Source organism: Poromitra crassiceps, assembly GCF_964638095.1.
Source record: "Poromitra crassiceps genome assembly, chromosome: 17".
Taxonomy (NCBI): Eukaryota; Metazoa; Chordata; class Actinopteri; order Beryciformes; family Melamphaidae; genus Poromitra; species Poromitra crassiceps.
The window spans coordinates 25,139,486-25,159,485 of NC_139635.1; the positions used below are offsets into that span (position 1 = coordinate 25,139,486).

Here is a 20,000-nt window from a genome sequence, read left to right on the forward strand (position 1 = left end):
TAGATAGATAGATAGATAGATAGATAGATAGAGTAGATAGATAGATAGATAGATAGATAGATATATAGATAGATAGATAGATAGATAGATAGATAGATAGATAGATAGATAGATAGATAGATAGAGTAGATAGATAGATAGATAGATAGATAGATAGATAGATAGATAGATAGATAGATAGATAGATAGATAGATAGAGTAGATAGATAGATAGATAGATAGATAGATATATAGATAGATAGATAGATAGATAGATAGATAGATAGATAGATAGAGTAGATAGATAGATAGATAGATAGATAGATAGATAGATAGAGTAGATAGATAGATAGATAGATAGATAGATAGATAGATAGATAGATAGATAGATAGATAGATAGATAGATAGATAGATAGATAGATAGATAGATAGATAGATAGATGCCCTGCTGTAGATGGTTTAATTGGAATTCTGTTACTTTAGGCAACAGTTTGGACCCTAGTTTATTTCCTCTCAGTTATTGTATTAGCAAACGACTTCAACAGGAAGTAAACTAGGTGAGCTGGTGATGGAGAAAGTGTGTCAGAGTCTCTCAGCTTGTTAACACTCCTACAGAGCAGCTGCTATGAGACACCACACCACAGAGTCACTAGACCAAAGCCCACAGCAGCACACCCACTCTGTTCCCATTCACCTGCTCCTCTCACGCCTGCTGCTGCCTGTGTGTCTTAACCATCTGCGATGGACAGCGCTTTAACGAGTCCTGGTCAGAAGGTCAGATGAGAGCACGTTGTAAAAACGTTATTAGCACCTCACACTGTGACCGTGTACAGACTGTGGAGGCGCGCTGGCCGGCGCTTCGGAGTGACACACGTTTACACACATATTGTTGTAGAAACAGGAGGAGGCCGGTCAGATGTTATGAAACGTGTCTTTAATGAGGGAACACAACAGAGACGAGAGATTCATTCAGCTTAGAGGGGAAACAATGACCCTTTTTACATGCAGAGACATTCAATTGGCAAAGTGTGTCTTTCCCACTTTCAGGTGGGTCACAGAGTGGCTGAATTCCCATTTCCCAGCTCCTCCTGTCCTAACCCTAAGTTAGTTAGTTTAGGCCCTTCTCAAATCAAACTAAAGCTATAACTACAACTGTTAGGTGCCCTAAACTTTAGGGCACCTAACAGTTGTAGTTATAGCTTTAATTTGATTTGAGAAATAAGCTCATCCAATGCAAAGAATATTATGGAGTTGATTATTTTAAACTATGGATGAAGGATTGTTATTTATTTGTTAGGGTAACAAAGTCAATCTGCTTTCAAAGTTTTAATTTCAATAAGACTAAAAGTCTTGTAAATATAGGTTTGAAGGCTAAATGGCAAATAGTTTTTAGCTATGGTTAAGTCTCACTGCACTAGTCTTTAATTTGATTTGAGAAATAAGATCATCCAATGAAAAGAAATGTTATGGAGTTGATTATTTTAAACTGGATGAAGTATTTTTATTTGTTTTTAGGGTAAGTCAATCTGCTTTCAAAGTAGTTTTCTTTGTCACTTTTCAGTTTGAATTTGAATAAGACTAAACGTCTTGGAAATATAGCAATACCGGTAGTTTTGTAAATAGTTAGTTTGTACATGTTTGCTAATAGTTTTGACAATAATAATGTAAACACTGGCCTGTCACCTGAGTGAAAGTTCCTACTTACAGTTTGGTGACCCAAAACAGAATGGTGACTCCTACTGGAACAATTTGGTTCAGTGTTTATGCCTGTGTTGCTGTCTGTTGTAGTGTAAAACGACTAAAGGGAGAGCAGGTGGTTACATGAAAGTGAGTGAGAAAAGGAGAAGATACTGAATAATGACATCACAACAGTATAATCCTAATGTTAATTTAAAATTAAATATTCTTGGATGAAAGTCCAAAAAATGTCAAATTTTCTTCGGCGCTGCCCTTGCAGGCAGCACCGAGAGTCCATTCCTACCTAAAAGTACTTCCAGCGCCACTGAATATAATGCAATTTAATCCCCATCCCCGAACCCACAACCTCTGGCAACCTACCGCCAAAGTTGCCCCCTACCAGCCCACCCTAGTGTGGCAGGTTAGATACGGGCCTGTGTGGTGCCCTCAGGTGGTCAGGGAGAGTATTCCACAGATGAGGTGCAGTTGAGCATAAGGCCCAGAGCTTGGTCCTCCTGGGAGGTTATGGAGGAGGTTTGTGGAGTGAGCAGTTCCTTGAGGTATAGGAGCGGCATTTCTGTGGATGTGCGGATGAGTTAGCGGAGATACTTTGTTTTGGATCGATCGTGAAGGAGACAGGCAGCCAGTGTAGTGAGTGTTCATGTTCATGTTTTCACACACTCTCATCACAGGGTCCTAGCAGCGGTGTTCTGGATGTATCAGAGATTTTGGAGGCTCTTGCTAGGAGTCTCAATGGGAAGTGTGTTGCAATAGTCCAGCCTTGAGGAGACAAAGAGGTGAACGAGTTTCTCCATGACATCTGACAGGCTAAGACGGAGTTTGGAGATGTTCCTGAGGTGGTAGAAGGAAGGCCATCTACACCGATGCTTGATGTGTGTGGGCATCAAAGGTCTGGTGAGCAGAGAGGAATGTCTTGGGCAGAAATGGTGATGTGAGTTACGCAGACGACTGGACCTGGTGTAGGGTGACAACTAAAATAGCAGAGTGGAATGATTGGGGGGATGATTCCATGGCGGCTATGACACAGCTGAGCGGGAGTATATAAAGGGACAACACTTTCTGCCTCATCTACCATTCTTTGCAATTTGTTTCTAAGGGCTTTTTAGATCTGGTGCACTAGTAGAGTAAAAGTGATCATTGATTCCATCCACAATGACACCACTTTGAGAAATGTTAAATTTATCTGATACCATAATGAGATAATAGCAGTTTGACTATGTTCACTAATTCTAGTGGATTCATTTAATTGTGTGAGACCAAATGTCTTTGGGAAATTAGACAGTGGATTGTAGAGTGGACCATTTACTCTGATGAGGCGGCCAAAGATTAACACTGAACAAGCATCAATATTTACAGTGGCTTCTGTTGGTTGGAAACGCTTTTTTATTTTATTTTCAGTTTTTTCTTGGAACATAACAAACACAAGCTCAGACAGTAAGTGAAAGAAAAAAAGCATTACAAAATTATAATAATACACTGCAACCCACTTATACACGGTTATAGTGATCAACCGCTTATATTGATCAAAAAGCTTGGTCCTGAATCATTCCTATACACATGCTGTTTAAATAATTCACTTATAGTGATCAATACTCTGCTTACAGTGATCATTTTGGGCCTTGTCCCACCTGAGAACAATGGGGGGGGGGAAGGGTGGGGGGCGTTTTTTTTTTTTACTTACAAACTGCCAAAAATGAGCCAACGAGATACAGCAGCAATACTCGGTGCATGTCTGTATATGGAGAAATCACGGCATCTCTGTCCGTCTGTTAGCCTGTGGAGAAATGGCGGTGTCTCTGTGCGAGTCCGCTGGGTTTGAACCAGCTGGAGGCCTAACTTACTCTATGGATTTTTAAAGTCAATCAGTAGGCTAAATAGCAAAGTTGTCTGTTTCATTACTTTACGTCCTGTATTCATGTAATAAATATACAAATGTAAATTAGATGGTAATCTGCATGAGAAATAAAGAAAAAGAAAATAAATCTGTTATAATGATCATCTGCTCATAGTGATCAATTTGACCCGTCCCAAGGTGATCACTATAAGAGGAGTGCACCGTATTTATACATCCCAAGACGCCCTGTCACAAGCCCACCTCTCCAACCTCTAGGCCAGTGGTTCTCAAATGGGGGCCCGGGGACCCCCATTTGAGAAGTCCGTGCCCCCAGTCCGTGCCAGGGGGTCCACAAAAGGTTTTCAGGAAAATAAAAAGAACAACTTTTTTGTTGTTGTTCCAAAAGCTTCATAGTTCAACAAAAATATTTTATGCTTTAAATCTAAAATGGTTAATGGATTACATTCTAATCTAACAAACCTATCAATTTAAAAGTCAAGCACGTTACCGTGGAAACAATTAAGCTTAGCCCAAAATCACAAATCAGAATGAGGGGGTCCCCGGTATATTTTCTATCTTGTAAGGGGACCTTGGCTAGAAAACATTTGAGAACCTCTGTTCTAGGCTACTGCTGCCCCTCAAGGGGAGCATTTTACTTGACTGATCAATAATGCAGGAGGATTATAGGACAGATTAATCATGGCTAGAAGGATAAAATGGTCATATATCTTATCTAAAAGCACTGCTTGCTGAAGAAATTCAATGTTTATCGGAGCATATAAATTGTAAAATAACACACTTTCAAAGATACAATATGAACTCCTCCAACATAAACAATGTACTTATATACAGTTTTAAAATAACAAGAATGTTCTCAATGATATCAGTACATAACATATGATATGAAAAAGCAGTTTTGGCCATCTGTGCTTTCACACCTAACACTGAACAAGTTACTGATTCAAAGCTGCACTGGGAAAGATTTGAATGTAAAAATACAGCCTGCAAGAGACCAGAGCCTCTCATCCCATCTCATGGAAATCAGCAGAGTCTCCTGATTTCCCCAAATGATATTCTGGTGGCAGGTCTGACATTCTTTTAATTAATACATCCATGAAGTGCTGCATCTAAACTACAGAGTTAAATACAAATAGTCTGCTGATCAGCAGTGAGAAACACAGCCCTCGTGCAGCTTAAAAAAAGAATTTATAAAAAGAATTGTATAAACATATATACAGTATAATAACCTTTAGCTCTGACGTATGCACTGCACGCGTGACGCATGCACAGTAGCTTGAAAAGGTTGCCAGTATAGGCTCCACTTTTACAGTGACAATTATGAACTGGTGAATATGTAGGCTACTGCACCCTGATAGAGCTATAACACTATGGTAACACTATGGTAACACTATGGTAATGGCCAAAGTAATCACACCAACAGCCCACAGCTCACATGATTCTTCTAGTACATAGCGGGGTACGCGTAGCCCTATAGGGGACTACAGGGGGTACCTGAGAGAAAAGAGAAAATATCAGAATAAATCAAGAAAATGAATAAAACATTAAAATAATTCTACTAACTAATTGCAACTCTTTCACTCCATTTCCATTTTGTAATGTTATATTCTTCACGAGGTGGGTTATCATTCATTGCATCATATATGCTATAGTTTTCTCTTGCAGTTTTCTAAGCAAAATGTAGTCAGGTAATATAAAGGGGGTAGGCTACTTGGATTCAGAAAGCAGGGAATGGGGTTAGTGAAGGCAAAACAAGTTTGAGAACCACTGTTGTAGTACAGAAGGGAAATGTCAACACTCATTTGTTAAGCAGACGTGATAAACGGTGGTATTTGATCAGTTCAAACTGACATCTGCATCATTTAAATGCAGTAAGTAAAGCCAGAGAACAAGCTCAGTCACTGTTTATCAGCATGAGTGGAAACAACTCAATATAGTCTCAGTTTGTCTTCACACCTACTGTATATGAGAGCTGTTGCTATGACAGCAGAATGCAGACAGTGTTATAATAGGCACATTGATGCCAGAGCTGTGTTTATGCCCAGCAGTTAGCAGAGCTCATGTGTTTATGCACAGCAGTTAGCAGAGCTCATGTGTTTATGCCCAGCAGTTAGCAGAGCTCATGTGTTTATGCACAGCAGCTAGCAGAGCTCATGTGTTTATGCACAGCAGCTAGCAGAGCTCATGTGCACAGCAACTAGCAGAGCTCATGTGTTTATGCACAGCAGTTAGCAGAGCTCATGTGTTTATGCACAGCAGCTAGCAGAGCTCATGTGCACAGCAGCTAGCAGAGCTCATTATGTTTATGCACAGCAGCTAGCAGAGCTCATGTGTTTATGCACAGCAGCTAGCAGAGCTCATGTGTTTATGCACAGCAGCTAGCAGACCTCATGTGTTTATGCACAGCAGCTAGCAGAGCTCATGTGCACAGCAGCTAGCAGAGCTCATGTGTTTATGCACAGCAGCTAGCAGAGCTCATTATGTTTATGCACAGCAGCTAGCAGAGCTCATTATGTTTATGCACAGCAGCTAGCAGAGCTCATGTGTTTATGCACAGCAGCTAGCAGAGCTCATGTGTTTATGCACAGCAGCTAGCAGAGCTCATGTGCACAACAGCTAGCAGAGCTCATGTGTTTATGCACAGCAGCTAGCAGAGCTCATGTGCACAGCAGCTAGCAGAGCTCATTATGTTTATGCACAGCAGCTAGCAGAGCTCATGTGTTTATGCACAGTAGCTAGCAGAGCTCATGTGTTTATGCACAGCAGCTAGCAGAGCTCATGTGTTTATGCACAGCAGCTAGCAGAGCTCATGTGTTTATGCACAGCAGCTAGCAGGGGGCAGTTACAGAAACAAGTTTACAGTGCAAATCTATGGAGAACACGACCACACAGATATTGCTAGCAATAGATTGTTTTAACACAGTTATCTCTGGTGGTGTCTGTCAACTCATTTGTGTGAGAAACGGAGGAAGTGAGGATTAGTTGCCAAGATATGATCTGACTACCACACAACCTGAAACGCCATGCTAGACGGTAGAAAAGAGAAGCAACAAATAATTCTGTTTTATTTAACCCATTGATACCTGATGTAGCATTTGTGTGTGTATCCCTTTAAGACCGCGGACCGCGGTTCGCGGTCTTAAAGGGATACACACACACAAATGAGGGATATACACGCAAATGCTGCATCAGGTATCAATGGATGGCTTTACTGGTAATCAACCCACTTTGTATCATATATAATCTCTGTAATATAAGCACATGGGCAGTGTTTACCTTCTCTCTCTGTTTACATCACAGAGAAAAATGCTCCTGCTGCTGCCTGCAGAAACTCCCCCCCCCCCCCCCCCCCCCCCCACCAGCTTCAAGTCATTAAGGCTCGTTAAGGCTCTCAATGCAATTCTCCATGGATGTGCGCATACTTAAAAAATAAAAATAAACAATAACAGCTGCCCTCAGACCAGATTCTGCCAGAGGAGGAAAACACAGAGAGAGAAGGTAAACACTGCCCATGTGCTTATATTACCAAGATTATTAATGATACAAAGTGGGTTGATTACCGGTAAAGTCATCCTTTAATATCTAGAGATGTATGGAGATATTGAAATTGCCCCTTTATGTGAATGGGCATGATACTCATGGACATAATATGGATCTATGAACCGACAAACAAAAAGCTGTTTAGTGATTGTCTGAAACTTATCCGACACTTTGGAAGTATTTGAATAGTCTCATTATTAGAATGATCTGGGCATCGATGATGAGCCAAAGTAAACAGCCAAAGTGACTGAGGTGATTTGAACTGCATCCTGACGACGCAGGATTACATCTGGTATCATTAGTAACAATGTTCTCAGACAGTGGAAGTGAATGAGCTGCAGGCTGAAGGTGAGGGAGCATCACATTTCATAACTTTACCTGTCGTTGATACTCTTTAATTTTCATAGTCAGAGTCTGCTGGATCAGCATCCTGCCCTGTTGAGGATGATCAGACGAATATATTAGAAAGAAAAATGCTTTCTTTTAGATAGTCTACATTTAGGCATTGCTGGCTGTTCTCTATTCATTTCATCTTTAGATTGTGTGTACTCGCCATGCATGTTTTGGAGTTCAATCGAGGAGAAGGTGATGTCGCTGGCTTCACCTGCAGCTCCGCCTGAAAGATATATTCACGTAAGTCAAATTATCACCTTAATTTCTGTGATTCTAGCATTTCCAACTGCTCCGTGTTAATCATAAAGTATATACTGTACCATTTTCAGTGTCTTCAGGGCCTTTGATAGTTTCATAGACACTAGCATCACCTACAGGTGAGGTCAGTGAAAATAAAGCCAAGGTCAAATCAATCGCTTTCATTCCATGAGACCAACTTAAACCTCATCTCTTCTAACATAGGTCTTGTTCAAATGGAGTCTGTTCAGTGAGATACAGTGTCACTTTAGAGATAGATGCTAGCAAAGCTATACCAGTTTGATTCATATTAGAGCCTTGGATTGTTTTGTCGATGTTCGTGTCACATTTTGGTTAGCTAAGACGCAGGGGCCGGTTGCACAAAGAACCTTAAGTTAAGATTTTCCCTAGAGTCCGACTTAAGGCGTCCATAAAATAAAATCGGTTGCACAAGACGCCCTTAAATCTTGTGCTTACGTTTTCCTTCAAATGTTTAACCTTAAGGAGATATACAGCTATACAGCTCTCAGAGACTCATTTGAAATGTTCCTCCTGACCCAAAATGGTTACAGGTCCACCATAATGAAATAAAACAACTGGTTATAAATCAAATTCTCTGATCGTTTGGCTGATTTAACGATATATCACAAAAAGTTCCAAACTTTATTCTTATTTGGGCGGAGAGAAAAAAAAGAGCTTTCTATTGATTAGAAAGTGAGTGATGGAGAAAATTCAAATCACATTAACTTTTAAATTCCATTCTGCATCAGTGAATGTTAGAACTGTGTAGTGTGAAGAGCAGTCATGATTGGTTTGAAGGCTGACCATGTTGAAGAGCGGCGTATGCATTCTCTTGATCGTCTCTCTGGTCTGGAGTGGAGCCCTGGTTGGTGCTCTGAGACTGGATGGGTCTAATAAATGTAGTAAATGTAATAAATAACATGGAAGTTACCACTGTTAAGGTTGAGATGAGAGAATTGGTGCTGTACCCACCTGCCACAACATGGACCTGTGAAAAACATACACAGTATTTGTCATTACAAAACCTTGCTTTACAAATTGTTATTCTGCTATTCAGTGTCATGACAGAAGGGAGAATTGCTCAGTGATTCTGAATAATTAGAGTGTAACTCCTCCCCCCCCCAATTAATAGAAGCAGGAAAAAGTCTCACCCTTGTATTTTCTGCAGAGACACAGCAGCAGCAGCAGCAGCAGCAGTACGATCGGTAACACGACAGCAACCAGAACAACCGTTAACCCCACAGCAGATGGGGTTGACGGTTGAGGAGATGGGGTTGATGGTTGTTGGGATGGGGATGGGGAGCTTTCAGGCCTGGACACTGCAACTGCTGTAGAGAGGTATATTATTGAACCAGCACACCTGTGATGTCACTATATGAACACTGACTTATTCTAAAATGAAATAACAGATCAAGCAAAAATTGTTTTGATTTAACTATTGGTAGTGGCAGGAAATCTGACTAACATTGAAAGCAGGACTGGGAAGTGATTGCCAATTGCCAAGTGACCGTATTTGTGTGGATTTATCGATGCTTCTTTTTCGAGTATGTTCAAAACCTGTCCTTTCACTACACTCTATTATTAATTTCTCTTTCTTTCCTAATTGATGCATGATTTGTTGAGCTAAAAAGAAAGTTTCGCACAACCGGCTGATTTTGACCATTCTTGAAACGATAAACAATTATATTTATATTTATATTATATGGTATAATATTATGTATCTTATCTTTATAACCTCAATTCTTTATTAGTGAGATACATTTGACTTAATACTTGGTCCTATGTGGAATTAGCTTGAAGTGACAGTACTTGAGTAAAAAAAAAACTTTCCTTCCCTCTGATTGTAACACAGTTTATGAAAAAGTAAACTCAGAAGAAACCATTTTAATTTGACTCACATTTGACTGCCATCCAACTCTGTGGGGATTCTTCTCCAGAGTGTATACACCTGTAGAAGCCTTCATCTGACGTAGACACGGCATGGATAGTCATCTCTCCTGTCGTTTCATTTTGGATGAGTTTGCCATTTCGATAGAAATCCACATTGGAAGGTAATGGACCTCTTCTGGATCTGCAGCCAAGAGTCACAGAATCTCCCTCAGTCACAGGATGGACAGGGCTCACCAGGATAACTTGGATAAGATCTCCATCTGTGAAACAGTAAAAAACAAAAAAAACACTTAAACTGAGATATCCACTGCTGAGGGTGGACACCTCTTACAAAAGATTAATACAATTCAATGTGAACATCATTTAAAGCTACAATAAGCAATTTTTATGACCACTAGAGGCAGACTCTGTTCTCTGTGTCTCACTGCTTAATTAGCTCTCTACATTTTAAGATGGAATTATGATAAATGTATGAATTGTCGCATGGAAATGAGAGACACAGAATCCTGATGAGAAATAGTTTTGAGGTTTTATACTCTGGGCGGGTTTCTGCTCACGAAAGTGACCGTTATTTTTGAAAAATCCACTTTGTCCGCCCAGCCGCTTCCGCGTAGTTACGGCACGTTCACACCATACACCGAAGCAACGCTCAACCTACGCTCACAGAACACACAAGTTTCATTTAGGTGACCTTGTTAACAGGCGAAGCCGTTCACATCAGCCTTGCTCAAGGTTCAGGATTCAGGCCTATTTTCCAAGCGTGAAGCTGCCAGGCATCAATTCAATGGAAGTTGTGGGTGGGTTCAAGGCGCACCGAGGCGCTGAGGAAAAGAGAGTGCTTCTGGTGTGACCGGTTAAGCGTGAGCTCAACTTTAGCGTGAGCTCAACTTTAGCGCGTGAGCTCAACTTTAGCATGAGCTCAACTTCAGTTCTACTTATGTTAAGCGCCGGGCGTGAACAAAGGCTTAGAAAATTTGGGGATGCCGCACGGCCAGGCGAAAACCCGTGGAGGGGTGTATCTGCTGGTGTGACGGCACTTGGCCGTATACGGACGCTCATGCGTCAGGTATAGGCCTACTGTAGCTAATTCAAGCTTCACAAATTGATTTGTTGGTTTGTTTCACTACGGAGGATAATGGGGGCAGAGCATCATTTCCGTTAACGTGACAAAGGGACTTAGGTTTATTAGCGGCCATTCTCACAACTGTCTATATGTCTCCAGGTGATTGGCAGGCAGAGATCTGCAACTATCTGGCATCACAAGATTACTGGAGGGCAAGAGAAAGAAATGGGGTCATCCCAATGTTCCCAGGGTTCAATGTTCCTCAGATTGATATATGACACCTAATGGGAACGTGAGAAAGGGTCAATGTTCCCAGGGCCAAATGTTCCCCAGCTCTATAGTATCTGAAATAATAACATTGAAGTAGTCTGTCTGTGTATCTTTTATACACGCCCACACCTCAGGTCCAATTGGGCTGAAAATATGGTCATGGGTGTAGGTTGTACAGTTCTGGAAACACCTCTTAAGTCCTGTAAATTCCTGAAAAGCACCTCCCCAGGTTGAATAAAGTTCCTTTCTCCCCAGACGCTTTAGAAAATATGTGAAAGGATTCAGGATTGTTTATAAGGTCTGATACCGCTTATTGCAGGTTTAATAATGTGTATTATAGTGTATGACTTAGGCTAATTAAAATTTTCAATTAAATACAATTGAAACTCACAGTGCAGTAAAGTGATGTTGACTGCATTGCTGAACTCTCCTGATCCAGACTCACACCAGTACACTGAGGCTGAGGTACCCCTATATTCATAAAACCAATCATCAAAGTGGCGTATGTTGGTGCATCGGGATCCATTCATTGATGAACAGTGTGTCAGCGCTCTTATCTCAGTGATCCATATCTTCACTGTCCACTCAGTAGAGCTTCCCTCACAGCTCAGGGAGACAGACTCAGAGGGGAAGTGCTGCGTTCTGTTGGAACTGACTGTGAGGGAAGCTGATGAGCCACCGTCTGAAAGACAATCAGAGGTCAAACTGAGAGCGGAGAAATGAGGAGATATTTCAAGTGAATAATATACAACACTGAGGCAAAGTGTATTATTAGCTCCACCTACTGTACCTCCCCCTTAGTTGGCATTGAGCCTGTACTAGTGGCTGAAGCATTGGAGGTTACACCTAGCCTGGGTAAACCCAGCCTCTTCTATGAAGAAACTTACGCTACAGGCATAGCCTGTGACGTCACGTTGAAGGCTTGGTTTACCCAGGCTAGGTTACACCCATTGGTTTCCTCTATATGTCTTTGCCTTCACACCAGAAATTAAAATAATTCAATAATTTAGATTTTGTGAATTGTTTTCCTATCGCGGGGTTTTCAAACTTTTTTGAACATTTCATTGGATTGCAAAGAATGAAACCCTAACCTAAGTAACTTAACCTACAATAAGTAACCTAACCTGTGGACACATTGCCTCGTAATAAAACAGAGGTATTTTCTATTTTTGGAATCCTTCCCAGCAATCACGGACAGACCGGGACCAATCAGTGAGAGCCTGATAGCGGCCAGTTCAAGTCATATCATGACTATTCAGATCTGGCCCAGAATATCTCCCTATTTTAACTAACATAATAAATCATAGAGAAAAAGACCTCACCACTGAAATCTCCATGAGGATAACTAAATGGTTGTAATCAAGGTCTTGTTTTTTCCCAGTCTGGTCCGTTCTTATCCTAAATCTGACCAGCACTGTCATCTAACATTGGAAACATCATTTGTGTTGATGTTTTCATTGATTGATTTCACTAAGGCATAACACTATATATTAGCAGTGCAGGCAATGAGCTACTGTATATGTCTGCCTCTCCGCCCACGCTGATAATGTCGGATCTGTGGACTTCAATGAAAGACGTCATCATGACATACATTTGCTTGCTGGCTTGGGATCTAGACTAGAATTATGTAGAGTGAACTTCTGTGGGTTTAAACAAAGCTTAGTCATGCAACATGTATTTATGATGGTCCCACCGGTGGAGGAATTGAAGAGAGTTAACTCCAGTATGCTCTTCTAATTCTGAAGTAAAGCAATATCATAAGAAAGAGATAGTGAGAGAAAGAGGGGAATGATAAAGAATCAGCAAGCGAGTGAGTGAGTGAGTGAGTGAGTGAGTGAGTGAGTGAGTGAGTGAGTGAGTGAGTAACTTGTAGGCTGGCTATATGGACATACTGTATGGCTCCTCCATAATCAATAAAACCCACTCACCTGCAGACCAGATAAACCTAGGCTCACTGTCACGACTGTAAAACACTGGCTCTCCTCTCCCAGCTCTACACATATACCCTCCTGTGTGTGTGGCTCCATGCAGGGTGTAGGCAGCCTCTGCAGTGCCCTCGTTGGTGCCAGGCAGCAGCTCGTAGCTGTAGGAGTGGTCTGATAGTCTGGGAACAGCCTTGTACCAGTAGAACCTGCATCCTGCAGATGGACCACGAACGTGACACCTCAGAGTTACTGAGGCTCCAGGACTCGGCCATACAGGAGAGACTGTGAGGACAGTCCTGGGTTTATCTGTTGGAAAGAAGTTTTCTCATAAAACATCACATGATAACAGTCTTGTTGACAGTATACTGTATTACATGCAATGCTTGGACACTATCCCAACAATATTTAGTAAGTTTTACTTATTTGCTGCCTCCAAATACATAACACATGATGTTAAGGTGTATCTAAATAAATCAATGCATTTCCAAAGCTGCAGTCCACTTAATGACAGCTCCTCATATGTCTTTCCCACAAAAGAAGAACCCACAAGGCAACATATTTGTTACTGACTGGCCCTGAGGGGACTGTATTAACCATGGGGGATGGCATGTTTACTATTGCCTTGTGGGCATAGATGATACACTAGATGAAAAGATAGAAACATGTGACAATAAGGACATTTTTAATATGAATGAAAGAGGATCTGACTTACATGATACATCCAATGTGGTGGAAGAACTCCACTCTGTTGAAGAATATGGGTCACTTCTGTCTCTACCTTTGCAAGAGTAGAATCCAATGTCAAACACAGAAGCATTGCCAATCTTATACATGTATGCAGCTTGTTTCAGAGTTGTGTAGCTCTTTCTCCATTCATACTCCCAGTCAGTGTCTCCTCCTCCCTGGATCTCACATCTGAGCATGATGGCCTCTCCATTGGATATCTGAGGCCAGTTGGGTTGTAGGGTCACAACAGCCCTGTTTGCAACTGTTCACACCAGATAGAAATATAAAATCAACAGAAGAAATGTAATGGCTTTTTAAATTCTAATGGTAATAATTAATGCACATTGTTTTATCCCACAACAAACTCACGGGTTTTGTTTATGGTTTTTGCATCACTGTCCTGTGTGAAGAAGAGCGGCTCTCCTCTCCCTCCTTTGCACCTGTAGAGGCCTCCGTCTGAGACTCTGATAGCTCTATTCAGGTAGGGTGCACCATCCTCCATGATCCGTTCTAAAGAGAACCTGCTTTGTTTGTACCAGGAGTACTTCCAGCCAGAAGAGCCCTTCACAGAGCAGGTCAGCGTCACATTGCCCCCTGCTGGTATGACTGTTGTGTCAGCACTCAGTGTGGCCTTTGGTGTATCTGCTGTTGGAAGGAACACAATTGCCCAACTTCGCATCACTGATGACATCACACAACGTGACGTCACAGGCCATGCCTGTATTTTTTCCAGAGCTGTATTATATCATCAAGCTTGATTAAGGGGTGTTAATTGTGACTAACACCCCTTAATCAAGCTTGATGATATAATACAGCTCTGGAAAAAATTAAGAGACCACTGCAAATCTTTCCTTTTGGTGGTCACGTTTTTGGTTACACTCAAGCAATTGTGACGTCACATAGACATTGTGACATCATCACTGATGATGTCATAGACATTGTGACATCATCGTCTATGACATCATCAGTGATGTCGCTCAAGCAATTGTGGTTTTTGTTACATCGAGCAATTGTGACATAATTGATCATGTCACAATGTCTATGACATCATCACTGATGATCACAATGTCGATGACATCATCAGTGATGTCACTTGCTGTGCATGCCAATAGCGCATGCAAGTGAGCATTCGAGTGCGGTCCCCACTTCTCCTTTCTTCCATTGTGCCAAAGAACATTAAAGCTATTTATTGCATTCGAGTGCGGTCCCCACTTCTCCTTTCTTCCAATAGCGCATGCAAGGCCACTGCTGTGGAGACTTTGGAGATGATGGCACATTTTTTTCTGGTGTGACCAAATTCGACATTGCACTTTCTTGGGTCCCCAGCAGCGCAGCCGCCAAGATTGAAGTGGATCGGATGAACGGTTCTCGAGATAAACAACGTTTTGTGTTGCCAGTAGGTGGCACTATGACTATACGCATGTGTGAATTGCATGAAATTTGGCACCACACTTCGTTGGGTTCCCAACAGCACACCCACCAAGTTTGAAGTCGATCGGATTAATGGTTCTTGAGAAAATCCGCTTTTAGTGTTGCCAGTAGGTAGCGCGTGTCCAGAATTCAGTATTGCACTCCGTTGGGTTCCCGGCAGCGCACTCCCCAAGTTTTGAGTCGATTGGTTCACGGTTCTCGAGATAAATCACTTTTTGTATTTTCAGTAGTTGGCGTGCGCTCGATTCCTAGGCTTGCGCAGCGCACAATTGCTCAACTTCGCATCACTGATGACATCACTTATGACTATGCGCGTGTCCAAAATTAGGCACCGCACTCCGCCAGTTTCCCGGCAACGCACTGCCCAAGGATGAACGATTCTCGAGATAAATCGCTTTTTGCGTTGCGTTGTGTTCACAAACCGCACATCCGTGCATGTTGTGAACACAATACCGCTCCGGCAGAGTCAGGTTAAATGACATCAGCATTTGGTTACAAAGAGTTTCAAGTTTTAAAAAGCTGAGTTTGTGTCACGTTTCTCCTTCTCACACCTTTGTTTGGGTTACAGTTACATGATCATTCTATTTAACATCTTTGTTTGGGTTACAGTTACATGATCATTCGATTTAACCAATGCCTAAAACACAGCAAATAAAATGCAATGTAATCAATCAACTGGCTGTGAATTAATTCCCTTCTAGAAATAACCACGTTGTGGTTTAAAGCAGACTTCATCTGTCTCTGATACTGATACTGATTTGATACTGGTAATTTCTTATGTGGTTTCCTCTATTGCTCTATCTGACATGTGTGTGGTGTGATGGTTAGTTATTTACACCACAGAATAATATATTTTGAATAAACCATCTGCTTACAGGAGCTGTAAACAACCATTTTCAGTTGAAAGGTGGTATAATGAATACAGCTATAACTCTGGTCAGCATTTAACAGGTCTGGATCAAAAACACACTGCAAACATTACAATCCTAATTACATGTAAGCACAGCACCAAACAGGGTAATTAATTATCATATCGCATCAGTTGAACAACATCCTTGATGAATGATAAATTTATGAATGATAAAATAAGGGCTATAGGTGATGCCAACAATATGGTAGTGATAATAAGTTTGTTGACTTACCTGATACAGTCACATTGACTTTATTGCTCTCTTTTCTCTTAGTTTTGTGTTGACCAATACACTGGTATTCACCACTGTGGTCTGTTGCTAGACGTTGTAATATGTAGCGAGACGACCTAGAGAAGGGATGGCCATTCTTGTTGATTCTGTACGACCAGTCAGTGTCCTGCCCTTCCCTCGTGTCACATATGAAGGTAACAGACTCTCCAGTAAATACATGGGACTGGTTGGGTTCAAGGGTTAGCACAGCATCTGTTCTCCCAACACAAACACATACAGCACTAGACATTTAGAAGAAAAACCTCAATAGTGGAAATAGCTGACCTTTTGATCAATATGCAATGTGACAAACGTAGTCATAAGTTGTGCAGAGAAACATAAATAATGATGCAGCAGCAATAAAGATGAATAGGTGGAGATTCATCTTGACTGAACGAATAAAAGAGAAGAGAACATTCTGTCATCACCTTGAGCGTGTCCATGGTGGAGCGTAGTCAGCAGCACTAAAATAAAGATGGATACCTCATCAGACACTATCAAACTGTCAATCAACAAAGACAAAACAGCTTGACCTTCATCAATATATTGAAATGTATTGATTATGCCCACAAGACTCTGCTCTATTCAAACAAATATATTAGAAGGACCACTGATGCCGAGTTCTTTTCACCACAACATTGTCATTATTGTGTGGAACAGAAAGTCAGTGTACAGTAGTAGGTAGTAGTAGTAGTAGTAGTAGTAGTAGTAGGCTACTCACAGAACAACAGCGACACACAGAGCCAGGTGCGCCCCATCCTCACATCAGCCCAGCAGCTGAGCCACTCTGTCTCTCTGCTTCTGACCATCCGGCCCCGCTCCTGTAGGCCTACAGACTGAGCTTACAACGCCTGTGCAGGAAGACAGAGTCAGAGAGCTGCGGTCAAAAAGAGATGACACTTCATGATGCCAGTATGAGCCTTTCCAACTGAGTTCTGACCATCACCGTTTCCTTCCTCTTTGTTGTTGAACGAGCTCACAAAATGGTCTGTTTAATACTAGACGAGAGAGTCTACTAGAGTCTACTAGATCAGGTGTGGGCAACATTTTTCTCCAGAGGACCATACTGACTTACATAAAGTAAGCGAAGGGCCACACATTGGAGATCATACCTGCCAACACTCCCGAATTTCGTGGGAGTCTCTCTATTTTGAACCCTCTCTCACACTGTTATTCATAATTTCTCCTTAATCTCCTGACATAATAGTGATACAAATCCAATGGCTGTAGCAGATGAGATTTACTAACATAATTCTGCCTTTTATTCAGTTTGTGGGGGTTGTTTTGTTTTTCTTTGAGGACGTTGGGGGCTGGATTGAGATGGTCAAGGGGGCCGGCCGCATTTTGCCCATGTGTGTACTAGAGTCTTTGCAGGCACAGAAAAGACATGTGATGTAATTATGGCAGATCCATAAGACATCAGATCCTTGCATCAGTGTTTCAAATAAAGCGAATAATGAGTCAGAGGCTGACTTGGTGTGGGGCTATCACCAAGTGCTGCCAGTGCGCCCACAGGGCGAATGCCCTTTGACTTCAAGGGGGCGGCGCAGACGTTCCAGCGGCCAATGGACTCTGTGTTGTGGGACATGCCGTTTGGTTCGTTTACTTGGACGACATACCCGTGGTCAGTACGTCTGTAGAGCAGCATAATGGCCCACCTCCGGCAGATATTTGTGCGGCTCAGCGAGCACGGGGCTCATCATGCTCGCTGGTTCGGCCTCTCAACCAACGACTTCCTCGGGCACAGAGTCACCACGGAGGGCTCAGTGCCTCTTCACGCCAAGGTGGACGCCGTGGCCAAATTCCCAGACTGCCCTGCAAGGAGTTCTTGGGGATGGTGAACTTCTACAATCGGTTCAACCCCCGGGCGGCTCATCATATGCGGCCACTGTACAACACTCTGCGGGGTCAGGACCCCAAGGCCGTGGTGGACTGGTCCCCGGAGTAGGACAAAGCTTTCCTGGACGCTAAGGACGCACTGGCTAGCACACCTATCTGTGGGTGTCAACCATGTCCAAGGCTGAGCCAGCCAAGACCTACTGGCTGTTCAAGAGTCTGGGACTGTTCCTCTCAAAGGAGATGGAGATACTGTGGCGTTTGAACTGCAAGCGCACCACGGTGAGCGAGCGAGGATGCCAAGAGGGACACTTAGTCTGGAGATTTACAACATTTACAGTACACCCCACCACCACGGACCACCACGGACCACCACCACGGACCACTGGGAAACAGCTTCCACCACTGAACTCATACCGAGAGCCAAGCTGGACAGACGGAACAGCTGACAAGATGGCTCGTCTGGTCAAGAGCCAGCTGGTCGCAGTAACAACACCAGGAGGAGATGACGTTAATGCCTGGCTTGCGTGAGTCAATAACACACACAAAACCCCTATCAGATAAATGCATTCACCCAGGTAGTCTCACTTCCATGTTAAAACATGTATAGGCGTGACATGACGGGCCCCTGGGCCTGGATACATAAAGGGCCCCCTCACAGCGCACATGCGCACAATTAAGGCCAGAATAATAACTAAGACTCTGGGCCAGGTTTATCCATATATCCATCAATCCCCAACATAAATGGGAACTCGGGCTCTGTCTGTCCCACTGTGATTGTCCCACTGTGACATCATGTGGACAGCTTCAAGTACCTGGGAGTCAACATCCACCAGGACCTGACCTGGGCCGGCCACACCGCCACTGTGGTCAAAAAGGCCCAACAGCGAATACACGGACTCAGGCGCCTGAAGAAATTTGGGCTAAGGAAAGAAATCCTCAGGGACTTCTACAGAGGCACCATTGAAAGCCTGCTGACTGGCTGCTTCACCGCCTGGTACGGGAACTGTACCACCATGGACCGCAGGGCGCTACGGAGGGTGAGGCGCGCGGCCCAGCACGTAACAGGAGACGAGTTGCCAGAACTGCATGAACTGTATAACCAGCGGTGCCTCAGGAGGTCCCTGAAGATCATCAAAGACACAAACCATCCCCACAACAGCCTGTTCTCCCTGCTACCCTCAGGGAGGAGATACAGGGTTCCAAAAGCACGCACAAATCGCTTGAGGAACAGTTTCTTCCCGCAGGCCACGAGACTCCTTAACATACACAAATAGTGTAGTAGTCGTACCGTACCGTACTGCAGCTGCTACCATTATGTATGCCTAATGTTTAATTGTATGTTTAACAAGGTACATGCTATTTGCACCTGTATGTCAAATACGTCGAATTTAAAATGTCTGAACACGTCTAACGTATGCACAATGCCTAATGTTTAATTGTATGTTTAATAAGGTACATGCTATTTGCACTGTATGTCAAATACGTCGAATTTAAAATGTCTGAACACGTCTGCATCCAGCACTTGAACAGGGCAGTCGCTTTTCTTTCTCGCTCTCCCTTATCTCCCTTCTTTCCCTCTGCCTGCAACAACACCCAGAGCAAACTTGCATTCGTCTACTCGAAATGACAAATATGGATTTATTGGATTTACTAAGCTGGTCTCTCAACGCAAATCAACTAAACTTTGAAGAATGCGGGGTCCGGGGAGCCCCCACCCTCTGCCCAGACGGCAGAGGGTGGCAGTTCGCCGCGGGATACGGGAAGACAACAGCGATTGACCCTAGGCTGTGACGTCATGAAAATTGAGACGGGCGGTCAGTGAATTTGAACTGTGATATATCATAGAAATTCCACTGATCTGCAAGAACTAAGTTGGGAATCAGAGACTTGACACCTGCTGTTGACTTTCTGGTCTGTGTGACCCTGGTCTGTGTGACGTGAAAGGAATTCCAGG

General features: G+C 42.8%; 1 protein-coding gene and 1 long non-coding RNA gene across 2 annotated transcripts; both read right to left on the bottom strand.

Moving 5' to 3' along the window:
- Window positions 1-4,848: 4,848 nt before the first annotated feature.
- LOC310791762 lies at window positions 4,849-8,607 on the bottom strand. Its single transcript, XR_014553449.1, has 5 exons — window positions 8,526-8,607; window positions 7,784-7,834; window positions 7,624-7,686; window positions 7,449-7,505; window positions 4,849-5,024 (listed from the first exon to the last, which is right to left on the bottom strand). It is a non-coding gene; the product is annotated as an uncharacterized lncRNA (long non-coding RNA).
- Window positions 8,608-8,846: 239 nt separating this feature from the next.
- LOC310792279 (B-cell receptor CD22-like) lies at window positions 8,847-17,795 on the bottom strand (the record flags this gene model as incomplete). The annotated part of the gene is made up of 10 exons (XM_083654001.1): window positions 8,847-9,049; window positions 9,620-9,871; window positions 11,336-11,626; window positions 12,873-13,175; window positions 13,582-13,857; window positions 13,965-14,240; window positions 16,169-16,420; window positions 16,636-16,671; window positions 16,929-17,048; window positions 17,681-17,795. The coding sequence occupies 10 exons, from the start codon at window positions 17,793-17,795 to the stop codon at window positions 8,847-8,849; spliced, it is 2,124 nt and encodes a 707-aa protein (XP_083510127.1).
- Between the last annotated feature and the right edge of the window lie 2,205 nt (window positions 17,796-20,000).